General features: G+C 40.7%; 1 protein-coding gene across 1 annotated transcript in view; it reads right to left on the reverse strand.

Annotated features, from left to right (window-relative positions):
* Positions 1-1,580: 1,580 nt before the first annotated feature.
* The window catches only part of IQGAP1 (IQ motif containing GTPase activating protein 1), a 53,422-nt gene continuing 34,219 nt past the window's right edge, over positions 1,581-20,783 (reverse strand). Inside the window, exons 19-37 of the mRNA XM_009994281.1 lie at positions 20,540-20,623; positions 20,371-20,442; positions 20,221-20,290; positions 19,589-19,797; positions 18,950-19,105; positions 18,641-18,804; positions 17,047-17,271; positions 15,627-15,767; positions 15,451-15,535; positions 13,003-13,235; positions 12,128-12,260; positions 11,691-11,793; positions 10,098-10,233; positions 8,258-8,345; positions 7,620-7,832; positions 6,451-6,617; positions 4,340-4,462; positions 3,529-3,637; positions 1,581-1,694 (exon numbers count right to left, since the gene is read on the reverse strand). Of these exons, the coding sequence (XP_009992583.1) occupies positions 1,581-1,694; positions 3,529-3,637; positions 4,340-4,462; positions 6,451-6,617; positions 7,620-7,832; positions 8,258-8,345; positions 10,098-10,233; positions 11,691-11,793; positions 12,128-12,260; positions 13,003-13,235; positions 15,451-15,535; positions 15,627-15,767; positions 17,047-17,271; positions 18,641-18,804; positions 18,950-19,105; positions 19,589-19,797; positions 20,221-20,290; positions 20,371-20,442; positions 20,540-20,623 (2,625 nt within the window). The remainder of the gene's footprint in view (positions 1,695-3,528; positions 3,638-4,339; positions 4,463-6,450; positions 6,618-7,619; positions 7,833-8,257; positions 8,346-10,097; positions 10,234-11,690; positions 11,794-12,127; positions 12,261-13,002; positions 13,236-15,450; positions 15,536-15,626; positions 15,768-17,046; positions 17,272-18,640; positions 18,805-18,949; positions 19,106-19,588; positions 19,798-20,220; positions 20,291-20,370; positions 20,443-20,539; positions 20,624-20,783) is intronic.

Genomic DNA, 20,783 nt, shown 5'->3' on the forward strand with positions numbered 1-20,783 from the left:
TGCCCTGGGCAGCCTGGGCCAGGGCCGGACAACCCTTTCTTTGGGAGAAGAAATTGTTTGTAATATCCAATCTAAACTTCCTCTGGGCAACTTGAGACCATTCTCTCTCGTTCTATTGCTTGTTACCCGGGGGAATGGACCAACCCCTCACTCCAACCTCCTCTCAGGCAGTTGCAGAAAATGAGAAGGTCTCCCCTTGGCCTCCTTTTCTCCAGGCTGAACACAGCCAGTTCCCTCAGCCACTCCTCCTAAGACTTGTTCTCTAGACCCTTCACTTGGTCATAGAACACCACAAATGACCTATGAATAACTTGATATTTGCAATTAAGATATATGTCCATTTTTTAAAAAAGAAAAACATTAAGCAGGAGAGCTGGAGCAACTGATTAATTTTAAGGTCGGATTTTTTTTTTAAGAGTCTCTGCATTTTTATTGGATATAGCAGAACAACCAGCACCAACACCATGGTGAAAAAACCCCAACAAAGTAGTAAAAGAAACGGGTACTTGAGTATAGCTAGAAAAATTTAACTTTTTAGAAGTTAACCTAGTTAAAATAGTCTTCTTCTTTTGACAAGTCTGCAGGTAGAGCCTAATATTCATTGTATCAGATATATATATATATAGAACACTGCTCTAAACTGGAAAAAAAAATGTTCTTTACATTTCAAATGCTTTGCAAGCAACAATAAAAGTTAATATGTCTCAAGAAATTTTTAAAGTTTCCCTCCCCTTCCCCAAAAGGCTTTTTCAATTTGTAAGCACTAGTAAATACATTCCAGTCCCTCTACTTAAGGGGACATCTAAATTATTACAGTGTGATAAACAGTAACAAATATTAAAAAAAGAGACACTAAAGCTTCTCTATGTAGCTACAGCACATAATCATGAACAGTTCAGCAACCATCAGGACACCAAACCACAGCAGCTCTCTTGGGAATCAACCATCGCTGCCACGACCACAAGCTTGCAAACAAACAGGTAACCTAGACCTTGTCCATTTTTTATTTTGGTCATTGCTGTTAGAGAATAATTGGAGTCCAAATACAATCTGCAACCCTTTTCTGCTTTCAGAAAGATGCAAACTGACTGCTGTACAGTGCCATCTTTCTCTCCACACAGGTTAACAAGAATTCAAGCTTCACGAAGCACACAATTAGGCAAATAAAGCATCCAGATGCCCTAAGCATACTCTAATATTAGTTTAAACCCCAACGCCATATAAAAATACATTCTAAATTAACTGCTTTTCAGAGAACCTTCGAAGTTGAAGATAAAGATTATAAATAAAACAACTCCCTGCAGACTCAATCAGGGTTGTCAATTCACAAGAGGTTTGTAGTCCTCCTTCATGATACATTTGATATTTTAGCACAGCAGGGGCATATACTGATACATAGCTATGTCATTAGAAGTTGTATGTGCAGGTATTTATTTGTCTCTCCTTTCACAGAGCCTTTCCTCAAAATTTTTAATGTTAACGCATTTGCGGATGATAGAACAAAAGATTTTTGTCTGAAAAAAACATATATGCCATGATATATCTGTCTCTCCTTTCACAGACTTGCTGGCAGAGGCTGGTTATTTTCCATAAAATTTCTTATTCAGAAGAAAGATTAAAAGGTTGACATTCACTTTTGCTCTGTCAAACAACTTCATGACTGCAACGCCTTCGTACTGCAGCTGCAAAAGATCCTGCCAAAGAGAACACCTTTATGAGCACAAAATCCTCAAAAGCTTATAGAGAATATACAAGACCCTGTGGTACAGTAGTTTTGGAGGAATACCTATCACAAAGCACATGGCACAAGATAGAAAAATTAGACTTGTTTAAGAGCAGCTCATCCTGCATGAGAAATAAAGTTGCTGTAAGGCATTTCAGATCTTATTCATTAAAAAATAATAATTACAAAGGAAGACAGAAGACCATTCTAAGAAAGCCAAACTTCTGATCTAGCCATCTCCAGGCTTTTCATTTGCATAGTAGCCATTAAGTTGTTGTAAAGGTTAGAAAAGGTCTTAATTATCACAGGTGTCAGTGAGGTGGTTTACGGCACTGCAATCTACGGCAGAGAAAGAAATGGCCTCTCTGGTAGGACTATGTACCTGTGCTGACTGGGTCTTTCAGACATTGTTCCAGGTAGACGTTGCTCCTGTCAGCAATGCACTGACAGAGCAATAGAACTCCTTGCACTGATCTGTCTCAGCAATCAGCTTCTTTCAGCAAGCCTGCCCTTGAACAATACATACTGGGTAAGGCGTTTGGGTAGTGCTACTGCAGGGAAATAGTGTGCATGTCCCAAAATCCCAATCTGGTTCATGCAGCTGTCCAGCCTGGGTGATGCTGGGAGTACACAATCATAAAGCTACCTCTGTGGCTCTCTGTAACAATCCTGGCAATGGCAATGCAAGTCTTTTTAACTGATGCCACTGTTAATATTATACTTGGATAACCAATGGCTGTTCCCTTGGTGCTGTCCTCTCAAAACACATGCTTTTCCTGCAAAGCAGTGCTACAAAGGCATCATGGTGCAGCAACATGTGCCCCAGGACCAAGTGACCTTGAACAGGCCCTATGGACCAAGAAGTTCATGACCAGGTTGGACAGATTAGGAACAGACTGGAGTAGGGCAGATCTCTGAGCACAGGAACAGCCCGCACAAGGCAGCTGTCCTTCCTGCAGGCAGGAATGGCACGGATGTACCTCAGTGCAGGGTGCTCCTGCACACAGCCTGTTCCAAGACCTCTGGGGCATCCATGATGAACAAACCATGCCCAAGTTGTGTGGTGAGTGGGCAGGGACAGAAGTGGAAGAAGGGAACACAGACACCAAGCATAACTACTGGCTAGGGAGGAAGAACAGGGACCCATTTAGGGAAAGGTCAGAGTCTTCATTTAGCCCATATCTGGGGCTAAAGTGGAGCAGTTGCTCCCTCACACAATGTCCCCTCCCCAAGCTGAGAAAGGGAACTGGGGAGAGAAGCCCCATGGGATGAAATATAAACAGATGTAATGAAACACCAAAACTAATACTCAGGGCTACTAATGGTAGATTCTGCAATTCTGTCCCAGTGAAACCAGGACACCCAGTCAAGTTTGCCTGCTCCAACAGCCTGGCCTAAGTAAAGATTGAGGACTTCTAAGAACTGTAAGGCTAACAAAACCCCTAAGTGCAGGGTGGCAGAAAGGAAACCAATACCTGATGACCAGCTGAAACCACCACACCTAAGCCCAGCTGACCCATAGGCTCCTGATCTCTCTGTTTTAGCAGCAGTTATTGAAAATGCACATGTTCATTTTGTGTGTGTTCGTGTAACTAAGAACACTGAATGACATCAGGTTTTCATTATTAAAGAAACAAAATTAGTCTGAATCCCCCATTTGTGCTGGATCTGTTTCATCTGTCACAAAAGGGTTGTTTTTCAGAGCATTTTTCAAACTGTTCAGGCAGAAAACATGTCATTATTATTTTGATACAGAGTCTGGCAAGCAGGACTTGTATGCCACTACTAAGTAGGATAGTTCTTACCTGATAATGTAACATAAAGGTTTCCATCTGTACCCCCATGAATTTCGCTTTTACCTCGAAATCTCCTACTTCTTCTGTTGGACTGATTTCAAATATCACGTTTTTGAACCTACAAAGTTAGAAAAATGAAAAACCACAGTTTGTTACTAATACATAATTCCCACTGAAACAGGGAGAGAATATATGAGATTAAATCTAAAGATCAGTTGTGCTGCACATCCATGCCTCATTTAGTGCATGAAGTACAACTTACGATTCAGGTTTGAAAAAAAAAAAATCTAGTAACAGGCAGATTCACTACATTCCACAGAAGATATACCAAGTTCTCAAGGCTAGCAAACTGCAGCTGGACAAACGCAAGCTAGCATTGCTATTTTTCAAAAGTGAGAGCTATTAACCATGGTAGCAATTCACCCAAGGAGGTACTTTTCCATGACTGTGGGGTTGACAGGGAAGGGTGGGTGGGTGGGAATAGGATGTTGCACATCTCAATCGAAGACCTGCTCTGCTTCAACCAGAAAAAGAGAGAACTGAAAAGCAATCACTATGCAAAGTTTCTTGGCACTAGGGATGCCAGCCTAGACTGCCAAGACAAATGCTTCAGCTTTAATATCTAAGTCTACCAAGAACGCTAAATTTCAAGAACAAAACCACAAGACAATCTGTCATAATCTCAAACAAATCTCAGAGCTTCTGTTTCTCAATTGCCAGAACCTAGACTAGGTTCAAAGAAACAAGAATAAAGCATACATGTTTTCCTCTTCCTCCAAGAAGGTTATTTAGCTCTGAAGAGTTTAAAAAAGATACTCACTGGTTACCTTGCAGGTCCTCAATCTCTAAAAGCACTCCCTTCTCATGAAGTCGAGCTGCTGTATATTTTAGAGAAATCTTCTTACTGTTTTTGCCTTTCATCTCCCGAGGTTTCTTAGAGACCCTGTAAAAAATAACAAAACAAAAAAATCCAACCAAACAAGATAAGTCAAACAAGAGATTTCAGACAGCAAACAGTCCTATTTGGATGATGGGATAGAACCAGGACAGCTAATCAGCTGTGACTAATGCAGCTCACGAATAATGTATTTCTACTAGTGAATTTATCTACAAAGCTCCTATCAATCTGATTTTCCACTATTTACTCATAACTCCTATGCTACAGGAGGACAAAAAAATAAACAACCACCAACCAAAAAAACCCCAAAGCAAAACCACATGGTACCTCACAGAAAGTACCATCTGTCATTAGGAAAAAGGTGATCTGGTGACAACAGACATGGAGAAAGCTGAGATTACACAACCCTCCTTTCCTCAGTTTTTACAGGAGTTGCTCTTTCCTCATCTCACTGGGGAGGAAGACACTTTTTTTTTTTTTTTTTAACAAAAATCTGAGTTGTCCTGCTCAACATCTGACTCCATAAAAAGAGGAAAATTCATTATCAATCCTTTCCTTGAAGGTAACTGTGTAATTTTGATTCTCTGCTCCTAGAAAGGGTGACAGGACAGACTGACTCAGCAGTATGTGCATTAGCTGTGCAACCTGCTTTATTCCCACTTGACTGTCTTCACTCCCCTCTACCAAAGGGACCAAAGTTGTTTCATTTTTGTCTTTTTTACCTTATCTGGAGCCCTGCCCACCACTGCAGAGACCCCTTCCCTAGAGCTATTGCTGCAGTAAAGAGCTTGGAGAAGGAGCTTTGGGGAGACAGCTTACTATTCTTGGCAACAATCTACATGTGCTGTGAGAAGCACTTCTAGGGCCACAGCTTGGTTCCCAGATACTTACTTGCCCTTGCTGGCCAGGTTATCCAAGCAGGTTTTGATGTAGCTTTTGTAATAATCCACTTGTTCCCCATAAAAAGTAGATTTGGAGTTCAAAGCACTGTATGTCTGTTGCAGCTTCACCAGCTCTGCCTTTCTTCTCTGCCGGTACCTGCGCTGATTCCGGATATCCTGCGTGGCAGAGAAAGGCAGGCATCTCTAAAAGCACTCCCTTCTCATGAAGTCGAGCTGCTGTATATTTTAGAGAAATCTTCTTACTGTTTTTGCCTTTCATCTCCCGAGGTTTCTTAGAGACCCTGTAAAAAAATAACAAAACAAAAAAATCCAACCAAACAAGCTAAGTCAAACAAGAGATTTCAGACAGCAAACAGTCCTATTTGGATGATGGGATAGAACCAGGACAGCTAATCAGCTGTGACTAATGCAGCTCACGAATAATGTATTTCTACTAGTGAATTTATCTACAAAGCTCCTATCAATCTGATTTTCCACTATTTACTCATAACTCCTATGCTACAGGAGGACAAAAAAATAAACAACCACCAACCAAAAAAACCCCAAAGCAAAACCACATGGTACCTCACAGAAAGTACCATCTGTCATTAGGAAAAAGGTGATCTGGTGACAACAGACATGGAGAAAGCTGAGATTACACAACACCCTCCTTTCCTCAGTTTTTACAGGAGTTGCTCTTTCCTCATCTCACTGGGGAGGAAGACACTTTTTTTTTTTTTTTTTAAACAAAAATCTGAGTTGTCCTGCTCAACATCTGACTCCATAAAAAGAGGAAAATTCATTATCAATCCTTTCCTTGAAGGTAACTGTGTAATTTTGATTCTCTGCTCCTAGAAAGGGTGACAGGACAGACTGACTCAGCAGTATGTGCATTAGCTGTGCAACCTGCTTTATTCCCACTTGACTGTCTTCACTCCCCTCTACCAAAGGGACCAAAGTTGTTTCATTTTTGTCTTTTTTACCTTATCTGGAGCCCTGCCCACCACTGCAGAGACCCCTTCCCTAGAGCTATTGCTGCAGTAAAGAGCTTGGAGAAGGAGCTTTGGGGAGACAGCTTACTATTCTTGGCAACAATCTACATGTGCTGTGAGAAGCACTTCTAGGGCCACAGCTTGGTTCCCAGATACTTACTTGCCCTTGCTGGCCAGGTTATCCAAGCAGGTTTTGATGTAGCTTTTGTAATAATCCACTTGTTCCCCATAAAAAGTAGATTTGGAGTTCAAAGCACTGTATGTCTGTTGCAGCTTCACCAGCTCTGCCTTTCTTCTCTGCCGGTACCTGCGCTGATTCCGGATATCCTGCGTGGCAGAGAAAGGCAGGCAGAGCCTCAACAGCCACTCCAGTCCCCAGTTGGCTCAAGCCCAGAGCACAGTCTTTGGAACACACAGTTTGACTTTCCTTAGTCTTGCTTCATGCTACCAGCCGGAGCCCCCAGTTGCACTTGCCCCAGTTTAAGTGTCACCACTTCTCTGTGTTGACTATTTTCTGAACTAACCAACTCTACAAAGCAGTTTGCTTGAGCCATTTGTTGCTTTCTCAAACTTCAATGCTGTCCTACTTGTGATGACTAGAGGGGGCACCATGAGTACATGATCTAAACAAAAAGCAATTTCTGCCACTGCTGGGTATCTGTTAAGGTATCTGATAAATCAATTTCTTATCTTTGTTAGTTGGCTGTCTTTAAGCATCCACTCCCCAAATATCCAAACACAAAATACCATGTGTTAAAGATTACTTCTATCTTCATTTTTGATACAAATTAACAACAGTAAAATTAATCCTAATCATATTCCTAAAGGCATTTATTTATTCACTTTACATACAGGACATTTCCCAAATAGCTTTTTTTTTAAAAACATGCGATATAAAAATACACTGTCACCATAGCAGTGTTAGATCACTGTTGCAAGTTCTTCTCGGTCCCTTCTTTATTTTTTAGGTATTCTTGAATGGATGCATTTAAATAATAATAATATTTAGGATGTCTTAAAGTTAATGGGCAAAACCTCTGCATGTGAATAAGGTTGCAAAGGTGCTACTTAAATTAGTGAAAAGGAGCAATCAGGACTTCTCCTCCAAGCTTTTCCTTCAAGTCCCTGAGATTCTGGCAGCAGTCACTTTAAAAACACAAATAGGCAATAAAAATAAAGGACTTCCCAAATGCCAAGAGGAGAAAAGCTGAGCTTTGTGTCTATAAACCAGCTATAAGAAAACTCAGACCTCCTGAAAACTCATGCTGCAATGCTGCAAAATGTGGAAAAACTCCACTATGATTAGTAGGAAACCACCAACTAGAGTACCTTGGCGATGTCATTGATTAGTTCCTGGTATTTATTGCTTGCATTCACTGTTCCCAGTTCTGTCAACTTCTTCAGGCCTGTCTGGATTTTATCTTTCTTTTCTTGAAGATTTAAGTTGCCATCTTCCTTTACAGACAAAGATTTTTTCATCTTATCAGGAGTTTTAGCATCACGAATGGCCCGTTTCTGCATAGCTCGTTGATGCTCTGTTTCCTAGAAAAAGAAAACAAAAAATTGCAAGTTCAAACAGATCAGTTTTAAGGAGAATAACACCCAGAAACAGATTGTAGATTGTCTGACCTAACACTGGCAGGAGTTTTGCTTGGTGATTCCTGTACTGACTCCAATTAATCAACTTTTTGGGTCTGATGAACACACTCCATATATGGGGAGCAGCAGAAGCCTACCTGCTGTAGGTGTCTTCCAGATAAACAGTTTCTAGCAACTACCAGAGGAGTAAGATTCACATATCCAAGTTATTTCCATTATACTCCCTCCTTATTACTGTTACACACTGCTCCAGTGTCAGTGGACACAGCTTCACTGCAACACACTGATGCATATTCCCAAGTGCGCCCACATATGTCGTAGATGACAATTTCCTAATCAAAGAAGAATGCAGGTAAACAACTTCATACTTGCTCTGAGGTAGCTGGAGTTTCCAAGATTTCAGTCAGTGTCTCCCCTGGTTGGAAGCGGATTACATCAACAATCAAACGTTTTGTGCTGCAAAGAAACAAAGGAGAGCAGGAGGAAAAAAAATTAAACATTAAGACCTTCAATACTGCCCTAATCTGTTCTATACCAACATCACAGATTCACCTGAAGTCAGATCATCACTGGATACACACTTAGGTAGTCATAGGCTAGACCAGACCAGAACCCCAAGAAACACTTTACTTATTTCACATTATTATTAGAAACTTGTTCCCTGAAATGTTAATCTACACAGTGCATAGGATTTGCTCCCCTCTGTCCCCTCCGACAGGAAGTATGTTACCTCATATTTTCCAAGGCAGCTCCAGCACTGCCATGTGGAGTCAAAAGCTGCAATTCCAAGGTAAAAGGGAAAGCAGGCAGCAACAGTGAATCTGTGCAGCCAGAAAGTCTACAGTATTAGCCATGCTTTAGTGCATTCGGTGCTTTGCAACAAGTATAAAAACCTCTACAGGACTATTTGCTTATGTGCATGCTAACAGCCAAAGCAGACTCCAATCTGGCAATAGACTGGTTTGTTCCTTGATCTCAACTGTGATTTAATCGTAGCCAGAGCCCACTCAGAGGCAATTCTGTCCTTCAGCCACATGATGAAGCCAAATAGCACCTTCAGTACTTCACAGTCAGACTGCAATTATTTCTGGCATCACACAAAGCAAGTCACACACACCTTCCTCATCTCCTAAAACTTAAATGACTACCAGCATATCTGGGAACTCTTCAATTTTGAAATCAACATCACCTTCTTTCAGGGGGTAGGAAAATACTGATATATCTTTTGAGAAGCCCAGTTAATTTGAAGTTATTTCCAGAGAGAAGATTTTCTTCCGGGAGATCACTTGTCTATCTGAGCAAGTGTCAAGTGACCCAAATAATTCTTACTTATACTATCTAGCATCTGAGCAGGAACGCATCAGAGTGGGTAAACAGGCATCTGAGTGCCAGGTAGCTGTTCTACAATCTCAGGAACAGGGGTTTGCTTAAAACTGGCCAAAGTCAGTATTGGTACCAACTCCTTCAGAATAAGGAGTCCAGCCATCATGAAATTCCTGTCAGTCCACTGCTCTTTCCATAAGGCTAATAACACCTGTATTTCCCAAAAAAGCTATTAGTCTTCATCTACTAATTCATCTACAATCAGGTTTGGGGGACAGCAAGTGCATATAAGGAGTCTGCATTATAAACCAGAAGAGCAGCCACAGCATAAATATCCTAAGGACCCATTTCCCACAGACAGGGGAAGGCTGGAGGGACAGCATTGCATGCTACCATTGTCTCTATTCACTAGCAGGACACAGACACGTATCCATTGAAAATATTTGCATGAGGCACTATACGAGCAACACAAATATTAATTCATCTACATTTTACAATAGGCATCAGAGTTAAAAGTCAATTGTGATTAACATTACAGATTATTTAAGATGATCTTTACAAATTTTTCACATATAAACAAATCCAACTGTTGGCGTCATACTTACTCAAATCTATAAAGTTTTCTTTTTTTATTAGTTTTCCCTTCCAGAACCACCCAAGAGAGACTTTTAAAGAATGACAAATTCAACACTGACAAAGAACTAACAGGGACAAATTTAACAGCCGTACCATTGAGAGGATATGGCTAAAAGTGTATTTAGAGTAACGGTCCCACATTTGTTTAAATGACACTTTGACACCCTTATTTTCACGTGCAGATTAACTATAAAAATTCAGCTTCCTCCTTCTCTTGAGGAACATACCAGGTAGTTACCCCTCACTTACTTCAATAGAATTGTCCTTGCATCCATCTCTGCATTCTCATCACCAGGAACATCAAACTTATTAGTGAGTGTGAGAGAAACCTCAGTCTTTGCTAGCATTTCCCTGTTGGGGTCATTAACACTGCCAGACCCTTCTCCTGCCAAGCAGAAAGAGTTTATAGATTAAATCACATTTTTTATGTCTTGACTGCTACAGTTTTGTAATTTTTCCCTAGGTAACAGACCACAGAATAACTACACTGTTTCCTATATGGTCAAAAGAACACTTCAAAACCCAGAAATGGCTTTTAAAAGCATTTTCTTGAATATGTTACAGACCTTTTCTTTATAAAACTGAGAGAATGCACCAGCCAGAAAGGCACCACAAAATCACTAGTTTGTGTGCCTTAGAAATGGATGTATAACCCACGCTGTATCTCAGCACCTCACCCTCTACCAAGAAAGTATCTGACCTGCCAAAAATACTTTATAAATCAAAATATGACCATGCCTCTATGTCCGTGTCCTCATGAGAACGAGTTTTCCAAGCTAAGAACAAAGCCCTGTTGGCAATTGAACTTGTCATCTTCTAGTAAACAAAACAAGCTATCCTGTCAGAAGGAAATTTTCTTCTGTACTTGTCTCTGAACTTTCACCAGAACAGTTGTTAGGATGCTTCCCCCTCCCACTCCCTTGTTTAAAGGGCTGCAGAAAGATTAAACTCTGACATATTAGCCACATTGATACAATGCACACAGGAGAAATTAAATGGGGAAGGAGCATAAATTCTAGTTAAACTCAAGGTCTAGGTTTGCTCAGGAAACACTTCTTATGTTCCATTCTTTGCCAGTGCTGGGAAGAATGTGTGTGAACTATCATTCCTTTAAAAGGTTCCAACCTTTCCCATCAAGTGAATTCAAGACAAGCATTTAGCTGTCAAAGCACCCTCTCCAAAAACCCTGTCCCTTTGCCCCGTGCCCCACATACTAGACTTCACATTTCCAATAGCTGCAATACAAAAACCATGGAAGGAGAGATCCTTATGCAACTTGCCAGTGTTTTTTATATCCTAAAGCAGTGAACCATAGCTCAGGTTCTTAGAAACCTCCACAGGTCAGTAAAGTCAGTTCCTTCCTCACCCATACAGAATAAAATGGATAAAATACTTCACATGCAGAAAAAATTTGAAAGTAGGAAAAGTAAATTTTTTGTCCATATGCCAAATATCCCTATAGGGACACGCATCACTTCATACACTTATTACTGCACTCTGAAAGGAATGCACATACATCTCCAGAACAGAAGGCAAGCTGGTATGGACACACACATAGAAGCAGCTCCAGTGTAAAGGAACAAAGAAAACATGTCAAAATATCCATCTCACTTCTAGAAACTTCTGTGGTGCGGTGAGGTGAGTGGTGTGTGGAGCAGAGAAGAAAGAGTCCGTGTTTTTGTCAAGGTGAGAAATTCTGCAGTCAGAGAGAATACACTGGAACAAATCTGCTGCTGCTTTTTAGAGTGCATCCTCTCATATGACCTGAGATAGATTCTGTACTGCACTTCAATCATTTAAGGTAATATCAAGTATTTCTTAAAGACATAAAATTTTGACTACCTATTAAGGACTCAATTGTAGGAACCTCTCCGAGATCATCCAGCAGCTCATGAATTGGATCATTGTGCTCAGGAGCAATTGCATCTTGATGGTCTAAGAGCAACTAGATAAACAGAAATAATGTTTATGTTATTAATTGTATATCCTTTGCAAGTCAGTAAAACTACATTCCCTGGAACTGGTTTTTACTGAACTCGAAACAGCAGTATCAACATTCAAAGCTGTGCCATTGTCACACACTCAAGTACTTTCACAAGAAACTTAGAGAAGCCACAAGCAAAGTACTTAATTCCATAAGGCAACAAGCTCTTGCACACTACCATCAAAGAACAACAACTTTCAGCCTTGTATTTGTTAACTCTGTGTTTCAAGCCAGAAGCAGCATTTTCCTTGTAAGCACTGCTTATAAGGAGCAACTGTGACCAATGGATACTTACAGTGTGTGTATTGATGATTTCACCAATAGAAATATAAATAACTGGCTTAGTGAGAGTCACCAAGTCAGAATATTCATCAATATTAAATTTATCCTGCAATTCAGGAACCTCACAGGCAGCCTGAAAAAAACGTCTTCAGAAAAAAGGAGAGGAAAAGAAGAATCAGTATGACTGAGAGTCACGAGATGTTATCAAGAGCATCAACTCCCCATGACAAGCCCAGGCATAGTCTCTCTTCTTTAAGCTACCTACAGCTTGTCAGCTTGAGGTTAACATATTGAACTAACCTAGTAAATTCAATTATTGATATTGGCCATGGTGACATTGGCTAATTTTTCAGCATTCACAGGACTTGTCTACAGCTCTGGTAACCCTGTTCACACACCCTCCTAACACCCCTTGCTCCCAGCAATCTCTGGTTTTCTTTCTTCCAAAACACAAGGTATAATATCACGATTCTTGAACAAAAGCTTACTTCAGCAATATAAGCAGCTAAATGCCAACCTGTTTTATTCTTGAGCAGTATCAAGTTCTCATTCCAAGCAAAGGTTCATACGGTACAGAAAAATATATTCTAGCTGTCCCTGTCCAAAGTATCACCATAAATATGTGCAAAAGCAACCTTTACTATTGAAGCTCCAAAGTCAAGATACTTGATTCCACAATCTCATTAACATGCAATGCATTGTTCATAAATCCCAGGTACACATTTTATCTGACGCTCACTGATGCTTATGGTACTCTGGGGTGCCAACACTTCTTCCAACAGACGGCATATTTGAGAGGTAGAAGTTACTGCCTTTTAAAGTTTGTTATTATCCACTTCTACTTGCAACGCTGCCAAACTTCCCAGCTTCATTGCTAAGGTCTCCTACCTGAACTTCTGGTAGGACTGCGACAGGTACTCGTTGATGATGCTGAGGTGGGCGTTGTCCCCCATGAACATCTTGCTGGCGGCCGCGTGCTGCAGCATCTTGGCAATGGAGCCCAGGTTCCTGCGCTGGTCCGTGCTCAGCTGCCCTCCCGCCGAGAGATCTATGATGTCAAAGGCGTCTGGTGCCACAATGGCCGGATTCATGTAGCGATAATAGAGTAAGTTGCCAACAATCTGGGAAAAATTGAGAAGAAATGCTTCAAGGAGCGGTGGCCTAAGACCCAACTGAACTTTACTGAAACTACTTTGACTACACTTTGATAAATTATTTTCCTGTAAGCCAGAGGCCCCTTCCAAGACAAGGGTTCTGCTGTGCTGCTGTATACAAGCACATGCTAAGCCAAAGAATCTACAGTGTAAAAAAAATTTTAAAACCCATTAAAAAAACTTTAAAAGGCAATAGGATGGTCAACGCAAGAGGGAAGACCGAGCACTACTAGCGAAAGGACAACACAGCAGGAGATACTCCTATGCATAAAGATTTAAAACTTCAACTTGAAAAATGTACAGACTGGAGATACTACAGGTTACCAACACACTACTCATATAAGCCTGAGCAAATCTATCAGAAGAATTACACAACTCAGCTAGTCTAACAGTGGGCAGAACAATCATGATATAGATGAACCTGGTAATGCAGTTTCAATCTGGAACAAGAGCTAATTCCTACATCAGCATGCGGCATCAGCCACTATCTCCAACAAAGCAAAAACAGTGAGGAGGCATGGCACACCAAGGAACTAAACTGAGGAAACTCCTTTCCTTTCCTTCTCCAAAGCCCTCTTCTCTTTCAGAATAACTCTTTGATAAGCCAGCAACATTTTCAGCTATAGGTTCCCAGTTAAAAGTTAGTGAGAGTAACTGAGAAACCATTTATTTCAGAGGTAAGAAAATCAGAAGAACAGAAGATAAACAGCATTTGATGCTTCAAAATCCAATTTACCTAATGGATGTAAGCAGCAATAAACTTCAAGGAACAAAAAATAAAGATATCACATTATCCATATGCTCACAAATGCACTTCTAACGTGTATGTGTTATTTTGCCAAAAGAAATTCCAGCAATGAAAAGGAATTAACCCAACATGCTGATGTAAAATGATAGTTCTCACATCGCATGCTCTACTATTTTCTGGTGGTTCACAGAAATTTGCAGAGGGCCAGGTCACTGACTCCTGGCTTTGCCCACTTGTCACAGGACTTAAATGCACGGAAGAGATTGGGGTCTGAACAAGCAGTAAAAACAGAGAAAAAAAATCCAGCCATTACTGAGCAGCCCCAGAAATTAAGAATCTCTTTCAGTGAAGCCATGTTTTTGACAACTACTTCATGCAAGCCCCTGCAGTACTCTCACAGATTATGTCCTGGAATGAAAACAGTAAAAGCTATTTACCATTAGTAACAAGAAAACATATCTGTGACAGAAACTATGTGAGTATCTCTTAGACTTGCAGGGGCCGAAGAACAGTAATATGGGTAGCTTTGTAGCTAAAAAAAATAAATAAATCTACAAGTAGTCATTGCACACAACTGCAGCTGTGACTTTCATGTGGATGCTTACATTGTTTCCATGAGGATTAACAAAAACCACAGTGTTCCACCTAAATTTACAGATGGAAGAAATTAATTCACCTGCATAGAAAGAATCGATGTCTCAGAATGGGAAAGCACAGAACTAGAAGAGAGAAGAAAACAGCATTCAGATTGGTAATTATTTTGTAATGAAGCAGAGGCAGAGAAGTGTAAAGAGATGTTGTCAAGTATTCTAAGATCCAAACTTTGTTTTATTAACAATCTAAGCATTCATGGATATAAAGGCCTTTACAATTTCCAAAAGCCATAAGGAAAACCCCAAACTTATTGCCATCAGGATCCTTTTTGTTCTCCAAACCTACTGAAATGCAAGCTGGACTAGATGTCATGGAAAGTGACTCTCTCTACATGTTGCTGTCGAAATATCCTAGAATGTTAGAGATAGGAGAACTGGGAACCAGAATTTTGCATATAGATTTTTAGCTTGACATTTGCCTCTAAAAAAGGAGCAGCTGGCTGTGACTGATACCAGGAAAACCAAGGTTTACTTTCTAGGAGCAGGAGTACCCCAAGTAAAGAAATCCAAAGGACTAAATGTCCAAGATATTTAAAAGGAAAGCAGAAGCAACAGATGCCTCCCCTTGTAAACAATGTATTACATCTAAGGTGACATACATGAAGCTAACAAACAAAAGCCCAACGTGAAACATTTTCTACCCATAGATGTAAATAAATAAGCTTTATATAGGTTTACATACACTCTTCTCCACACATACACCCAACAAAGGAAAAGAATGAGATGTGCTTGCCACAGCCAGCTGGCTGACAATTATACACAAAGGTTTTCAGACCCTCACCTTCAGCAGCTCATCCTCACCAGCATCAGGAAACTTGTCATGCAGGGAGTCTTTCAGTACCTTGGCAATGAAACGCATTCCATAACTTAGAGAGAAAGAAAATGGCAGATGAGATGTTGCAAGCCTGAACCCACCAACAACTTCTCAGGGACAATACTGTGGTACACCAGACTCACGGGATTTTGTCCACTGAACTAACAATGGCAGACAGGAACTTGTCTGTCACTGTCCTCATGTTTCTGATTGAGCCATCCAGGCGCGTCCTCACCTCTTCATGATTTAGAGCTTGCTCAGGTGTAACATCATATGGCAGCTTGCTATTTGAAAAAGTCAAACATGAAGGTGAGTACTTCTCAAGCTAGCATGTTTCCAGATCTCTAGCTTGACATAGAAACAAGCTGACATTTGCTTGGCTGCCAAGAGCCTTCAGTTAACCTTTTAGGAAGTGGAAGAGCAGAAAACTTATTGCTTTTACTTCCTCTACTCTCCTTTGCAATAGCAACTGTGAGAAAAGTTCCAGCTAACTCAAAACTGGATATTTTTTACAGTGTGCACATGTGCATACTAGGCAAAAAAGTGCCACATGTGACATGTAGTGGTATTTCAGACTGTCAATAAATTTGTGAAAAAGCAAGCTATACATTTGAACATTAAGATGATAAAAGCTTGAACAAAAGCCAGAAGCTGGAACAGTATCCATAAAATAGATGTAACATGCTACTGGTGGCAAGCAGTGCCAAATGAGTAGCTATGTTTTCTCCATCAGCTGAAATTACTGCAGAGCATTCAAGTGAAGACAGAGAGATGAAGCAGGTAATTAACAGAAACATCTCCTAAATCTCATGTAAGGAGAAGAACCTGAACCCACATCTTCACCTGCATTTTTATTAAGTCCAGAATTTTGAACCAGATATATGGCAACATATCTGACTGCAGACTGCTTTGAATGGGGAAACTCACTCATCTGTGATTTTTTTTTTTAAAAAGTATCTTCAAATAAAACAAGCAAACAAACACAAACAAAAAAAACACCAACACAACAGAAACCTCAAGTTCTAGCAAATCACATGCACTGGAAGCAAAATAAACCAGAATGACAGGCAACCATCTAGCACAATCCCATTGTCATCAGTGGCTGACATTAATTAGAAAATGTTAGGACTAAAAGAAGTGCAACATCATGTTTCACCTCCAGTAAAAGAGGTTTTATTGTACATCTTGTGCAAACTTGGGTACTATTTGCAACCCAGCATGAACAGATTGGCACAGAACTGATTCCCAAATACTTTTTCTTACTATAGTTTCTTTTAGGTTAGAGGGCATCTCATAGTTAGTTATTAAATCAACTTAGGCAAACACTAAAGAACATTAATTCTTCTATCTCCTAATGAGATTCCATTTCAATACCCTCAAGCACCATTTCCAGAGCACGATCTCTAGAATTCTCAGATATAAGCCACATTGAGGAGATGGAAAAGCCAGTGTCAGTTGGACAGATGGATGCAATGAAGCCAAGGATGGTTTGGACTGGTTAACTGAGCAGTGCAAAGAAGCCAAGCAATGTTTAGAATAACAAGGTAGTAAGAGTTCCCATACCTGGCCTCACCAGTTTGAGACTCCATCTGGTTAACCCAAGACTTGTAAATATCCACCGGGTCAGTTTTGATATTAAGTGATTTGTCGTCAATGATTTCCTTCACAACTGGTGCCAGGATCTGCCTTAGAGCATTCTGACCACGGGCACCACGGTTGAAACTTACCACCATTTTAATAACAGTAGGATTCCCAGTCACAATTTCATGTATTTGGTCTACTTTTGATCTGAAGAAGAAAGAATGTCAATGAAACATGAGGTACGCATCATTTCGATACACATCTCAGCATAAAAAACCCTACATTTTATGTAGAGAAGAAAAAGAATGGTAGGTTTCTTCTAGTGTTTAAAATAAGAAAACAAGTAATTGCCAACAAAAGCTACTTCCTGTGTACCACCATGTGAAATACAGCGGCAGAGAACGGAATGCCTGCATTTCCCTGAACTACTATTCCAAGCATGTACTTAATGAGGAGAAGGAAAAAAAAAAATCTCTCAGAAGTTATTTGTTTCAGGCCATATGCCACCTTCATGTTTAAAAGGCATTCCAAAATATGCTTATAGAGTAGTTCCTCAAAAATTCTATTGTGTAATTCTTCACAGCAAGCTGAGCAGCTCTGCATGGTAACAAACTGCAGTCCTAGAATCACAGAATCATTACAGTTGGAAAGGACCTCCAAGATCATCAAGTCCACCTGTCCAACCCAACACCATCTATCTCCAGGGATGGTGACTCTGCCACTGCCCTGGGTAGCCTGTTCCAAAGCTTGGCCACTCTTTCAGTGAAAAATGTGTTCCTAATATCTGATCTGAGCCTCCTCTTGGCACAACTTGAGGCTATTTCCTCTTGTCCTATGAACTGGTACTTGGCACAAGAGACCAACACTTGCCTTACTCCAGCCTCATTTCAGGGAGCTGCGGAGAGCCAGACTGTCTCCTCTCAGCCTCCTCTTCTCCAGACTAAACAATCCCAATTCCACCAGCTGCTCCTCATAAGACCTGTGCTCCAGACCCTTCACCAGCTTCACTGCCCTTCTCTGAACATGCTCCAGGAACAAAATGTCCTCCTTGTAGTGAGTGGTTAACACTGAGCTCCTAAGGCCTCAACTCATCAAACAAAACATGTCTGAGGACAGCCAGTGTCCCTAACAGTGACCATAAATGGAAATACCAAATAATAAAGCTCCTCTGTTTCAGTATCTTTTTCAGCTTTTGGAAAACCAGAGAGCTCACCGTTTGCTCCCTCCCCAGCTTATAAAGCCTGTGTTTGCCGTTTGTTGAAGACATTTATCACCAGGCACCAGAGAACTAAGATTAAACTGAATTTTAGCATGACTCTACATCTGATTAAAAGTAGTTGTCATGTTGAGCAGTGAAATCTTGACTGAAGTGAAAAGTCCTCATCCTCAATGGTCATACTTGACTCTTCCTTTGTAGAATACATTAACATCACATATGGAATGGGAAGAGGACAATGGGAGGGACAGTTTAGAATTATCTGCATATGAGCACAAGACATAATGTGAAAACTGTCTCAATTCAAGAAACTACTGAAACTGATTCGACAACAACAATGTGCTGCTAAGTACCACGTACTTGATCTCTTCCTGCAATGCTGTTTGGAAAAGCCGCAACAACAGGTATTCCTCTCTTTGATTGGACGCGTAGTTATAGAGCGTGAAGATGACAGAGTCCATGAACTTCGTGGATTTGTTTTGAGGCATCTGAAAAATCAGCTTGGCCAAGTAGGTTGGGTTAGTCTACAAGAAAAAGAAAAATTACTTAAGTGTGGACAATGTCACCAAGAACTATGGTGGCTCAAAGCAATCGTACATAAGCAAAGAATCTGCCAAGTCATCCAAGACTATGACAAGAGGTTACCGAGCAGCACTGGAAGCTGCTTACCTGAAGTAAGTAGAAGAGATGCTGATAGGCTTCCAGTTTTTCTCTCTTCTCTTTGCTCAGAGCCTTCAAACCTCCCCTTTGCTTGTTCAGCATCATCATGTCAGAGAGCTGTTCCTTGTTCTTCTTGGTAAGTTTTTTGCTATGAGAAACAACATCCTGGAAAGAAAGAATAGATTGCACTTTAATAGTCCCAGGCTTACCTTAACCCTACCTTTCCACATACAAGAGTATACATTGCTCTCAGATGCAATTGTTTTTCAATATTGCCTGTTATAAAGTGCCAGCCTTGCTGCAAGCTTGTGGCATGTCACCTGTTCAACCACAAGGAGCAACAAAACATAGTTCTCAAAACCCTCAAACACACAATCTGTTGCACTCATTAGGTCAAGGTAGTCTGGTCGTTGTTTATCTTCTTTAGTTTTGGGTCTTGTTTCTTCTCCTCCTACAGTTTCCTTTCTAGGGATACATGTTGAATCAGTGGAATGGAGTGAGAATGTAGTTGGAGTAAAATCTGCAAGTCTGGGGCAACATTTTCCATTGGGCCTGAGCAACTAACACCCAGGGCCAGGAGCTCTCCGTGCTGACTATCGCTGGAATCAGTCTGATCTGTAGTTATTCCCCCATCAGTACATTTCCTACCTGCAATGTAATTTTGTTTTTAACCAGCAGCCCAATTTTTATGTCCATGAGATTGAGGTCATTTTCCAGCTGCTGATTGGATCGGATCAAGGTTACAACTTCCTCACGCAGTTTCATTAGCTCGAGCTCCTCCTGAAAATCTTGGTCACTCTGATCGAGCAAGTGGACAAATTTCCGAACCACAGCCATAGGTGGGTTTTCAGCATTAACTAAAAATAGGCAAGAAAATATCAGGGTATGGGAAACCAAAGTAAACATATGCCTTAACACATTAAATAGCAGCCAGAATAAAATTAGCACATCCAGGTCTAAACAGCTTCTAACATTTTGAATTCCTTGTTCTCAGTAAATTATGAGAGAAGCAAAGAGCAAAGAACTAAGTCAGAATCAGCCAGTAACTCAGTATCAGTCCACATCACCACAGTTACTTGCAAAGCTACAGCTCTATTTTTCAGCAGCAGAAGCAACAGCGGGAATCAAGTTTTCCTTCAGCCTCAAGAACTCTCTGCACTGCCCTACCAAATTCATTCCAATGGCTCTTCAAAAGTGTCCTGAGGTTACAGATCAGACCAGCAACATCTCCAGCACATAGATTCAAGGGACATCAGTTTTATCCTCTTGGCAATACTTACTGAGAGTTTTGTAGTCTTCTCGAGCTTTGTTTGCTCGAATAAAGGCTTGAATTTTTATAACATCGTTTATCTAGGATTAAAAAAAAAACAACACTTCACCTCGAGTACAAAACTCAGGTAATGAATTTATTTAACAAGACAGTCTCTCACGTGGTTTCTGAAATACTGCAGGCGATCTCTGTAACGTCTCCTGGCTTGATACATCCTGGTCATTGATTGAATCTGTAGAAGGAAAACCAAAATACTCAGATAAAAACCTTCCCTGTGATGTTCTCCACCCAAAAGGGTCACCAAGGAGGTCAGAGAAAGCCTTCACTACCTTTACTACTTGGTCCTTTTGTGCTCGCAGGTAATCCAAGCGGATCTGATATGCCTTCCTCTGCTTGTAGCCACGCCACTGGGACTGAAAACAGGCAACACACTGGTCAACTTTTCTAACTAAAGAGAATGGTAATGACCACTCTGGGCTTCCTTCTGCTCCTCAGCATCTGACTTCCCTTTTGGCTTAAGTAAAATGTGAGGGAGACGTGCTTATCAAGAGATACACAGGGTGAAGCATTAAC

The sequence above is a fragment of the Chaetura pelagica genome, unplaced genomic scaffold (genome assembly GCF_000747805.2).
Source record: "Chaetura pelagica isolate M959 unplaced genomic scaffold, ChaPel_1.0 scaffold233, whole genome shotgun sequence".
In the NCBI taxonomy this organism is placed as follows: Eukaryota; Metazoa; Chordata; class Aves; order Apodiformes; family Apodidae; genus Chaetura; species Chaetura pelagica.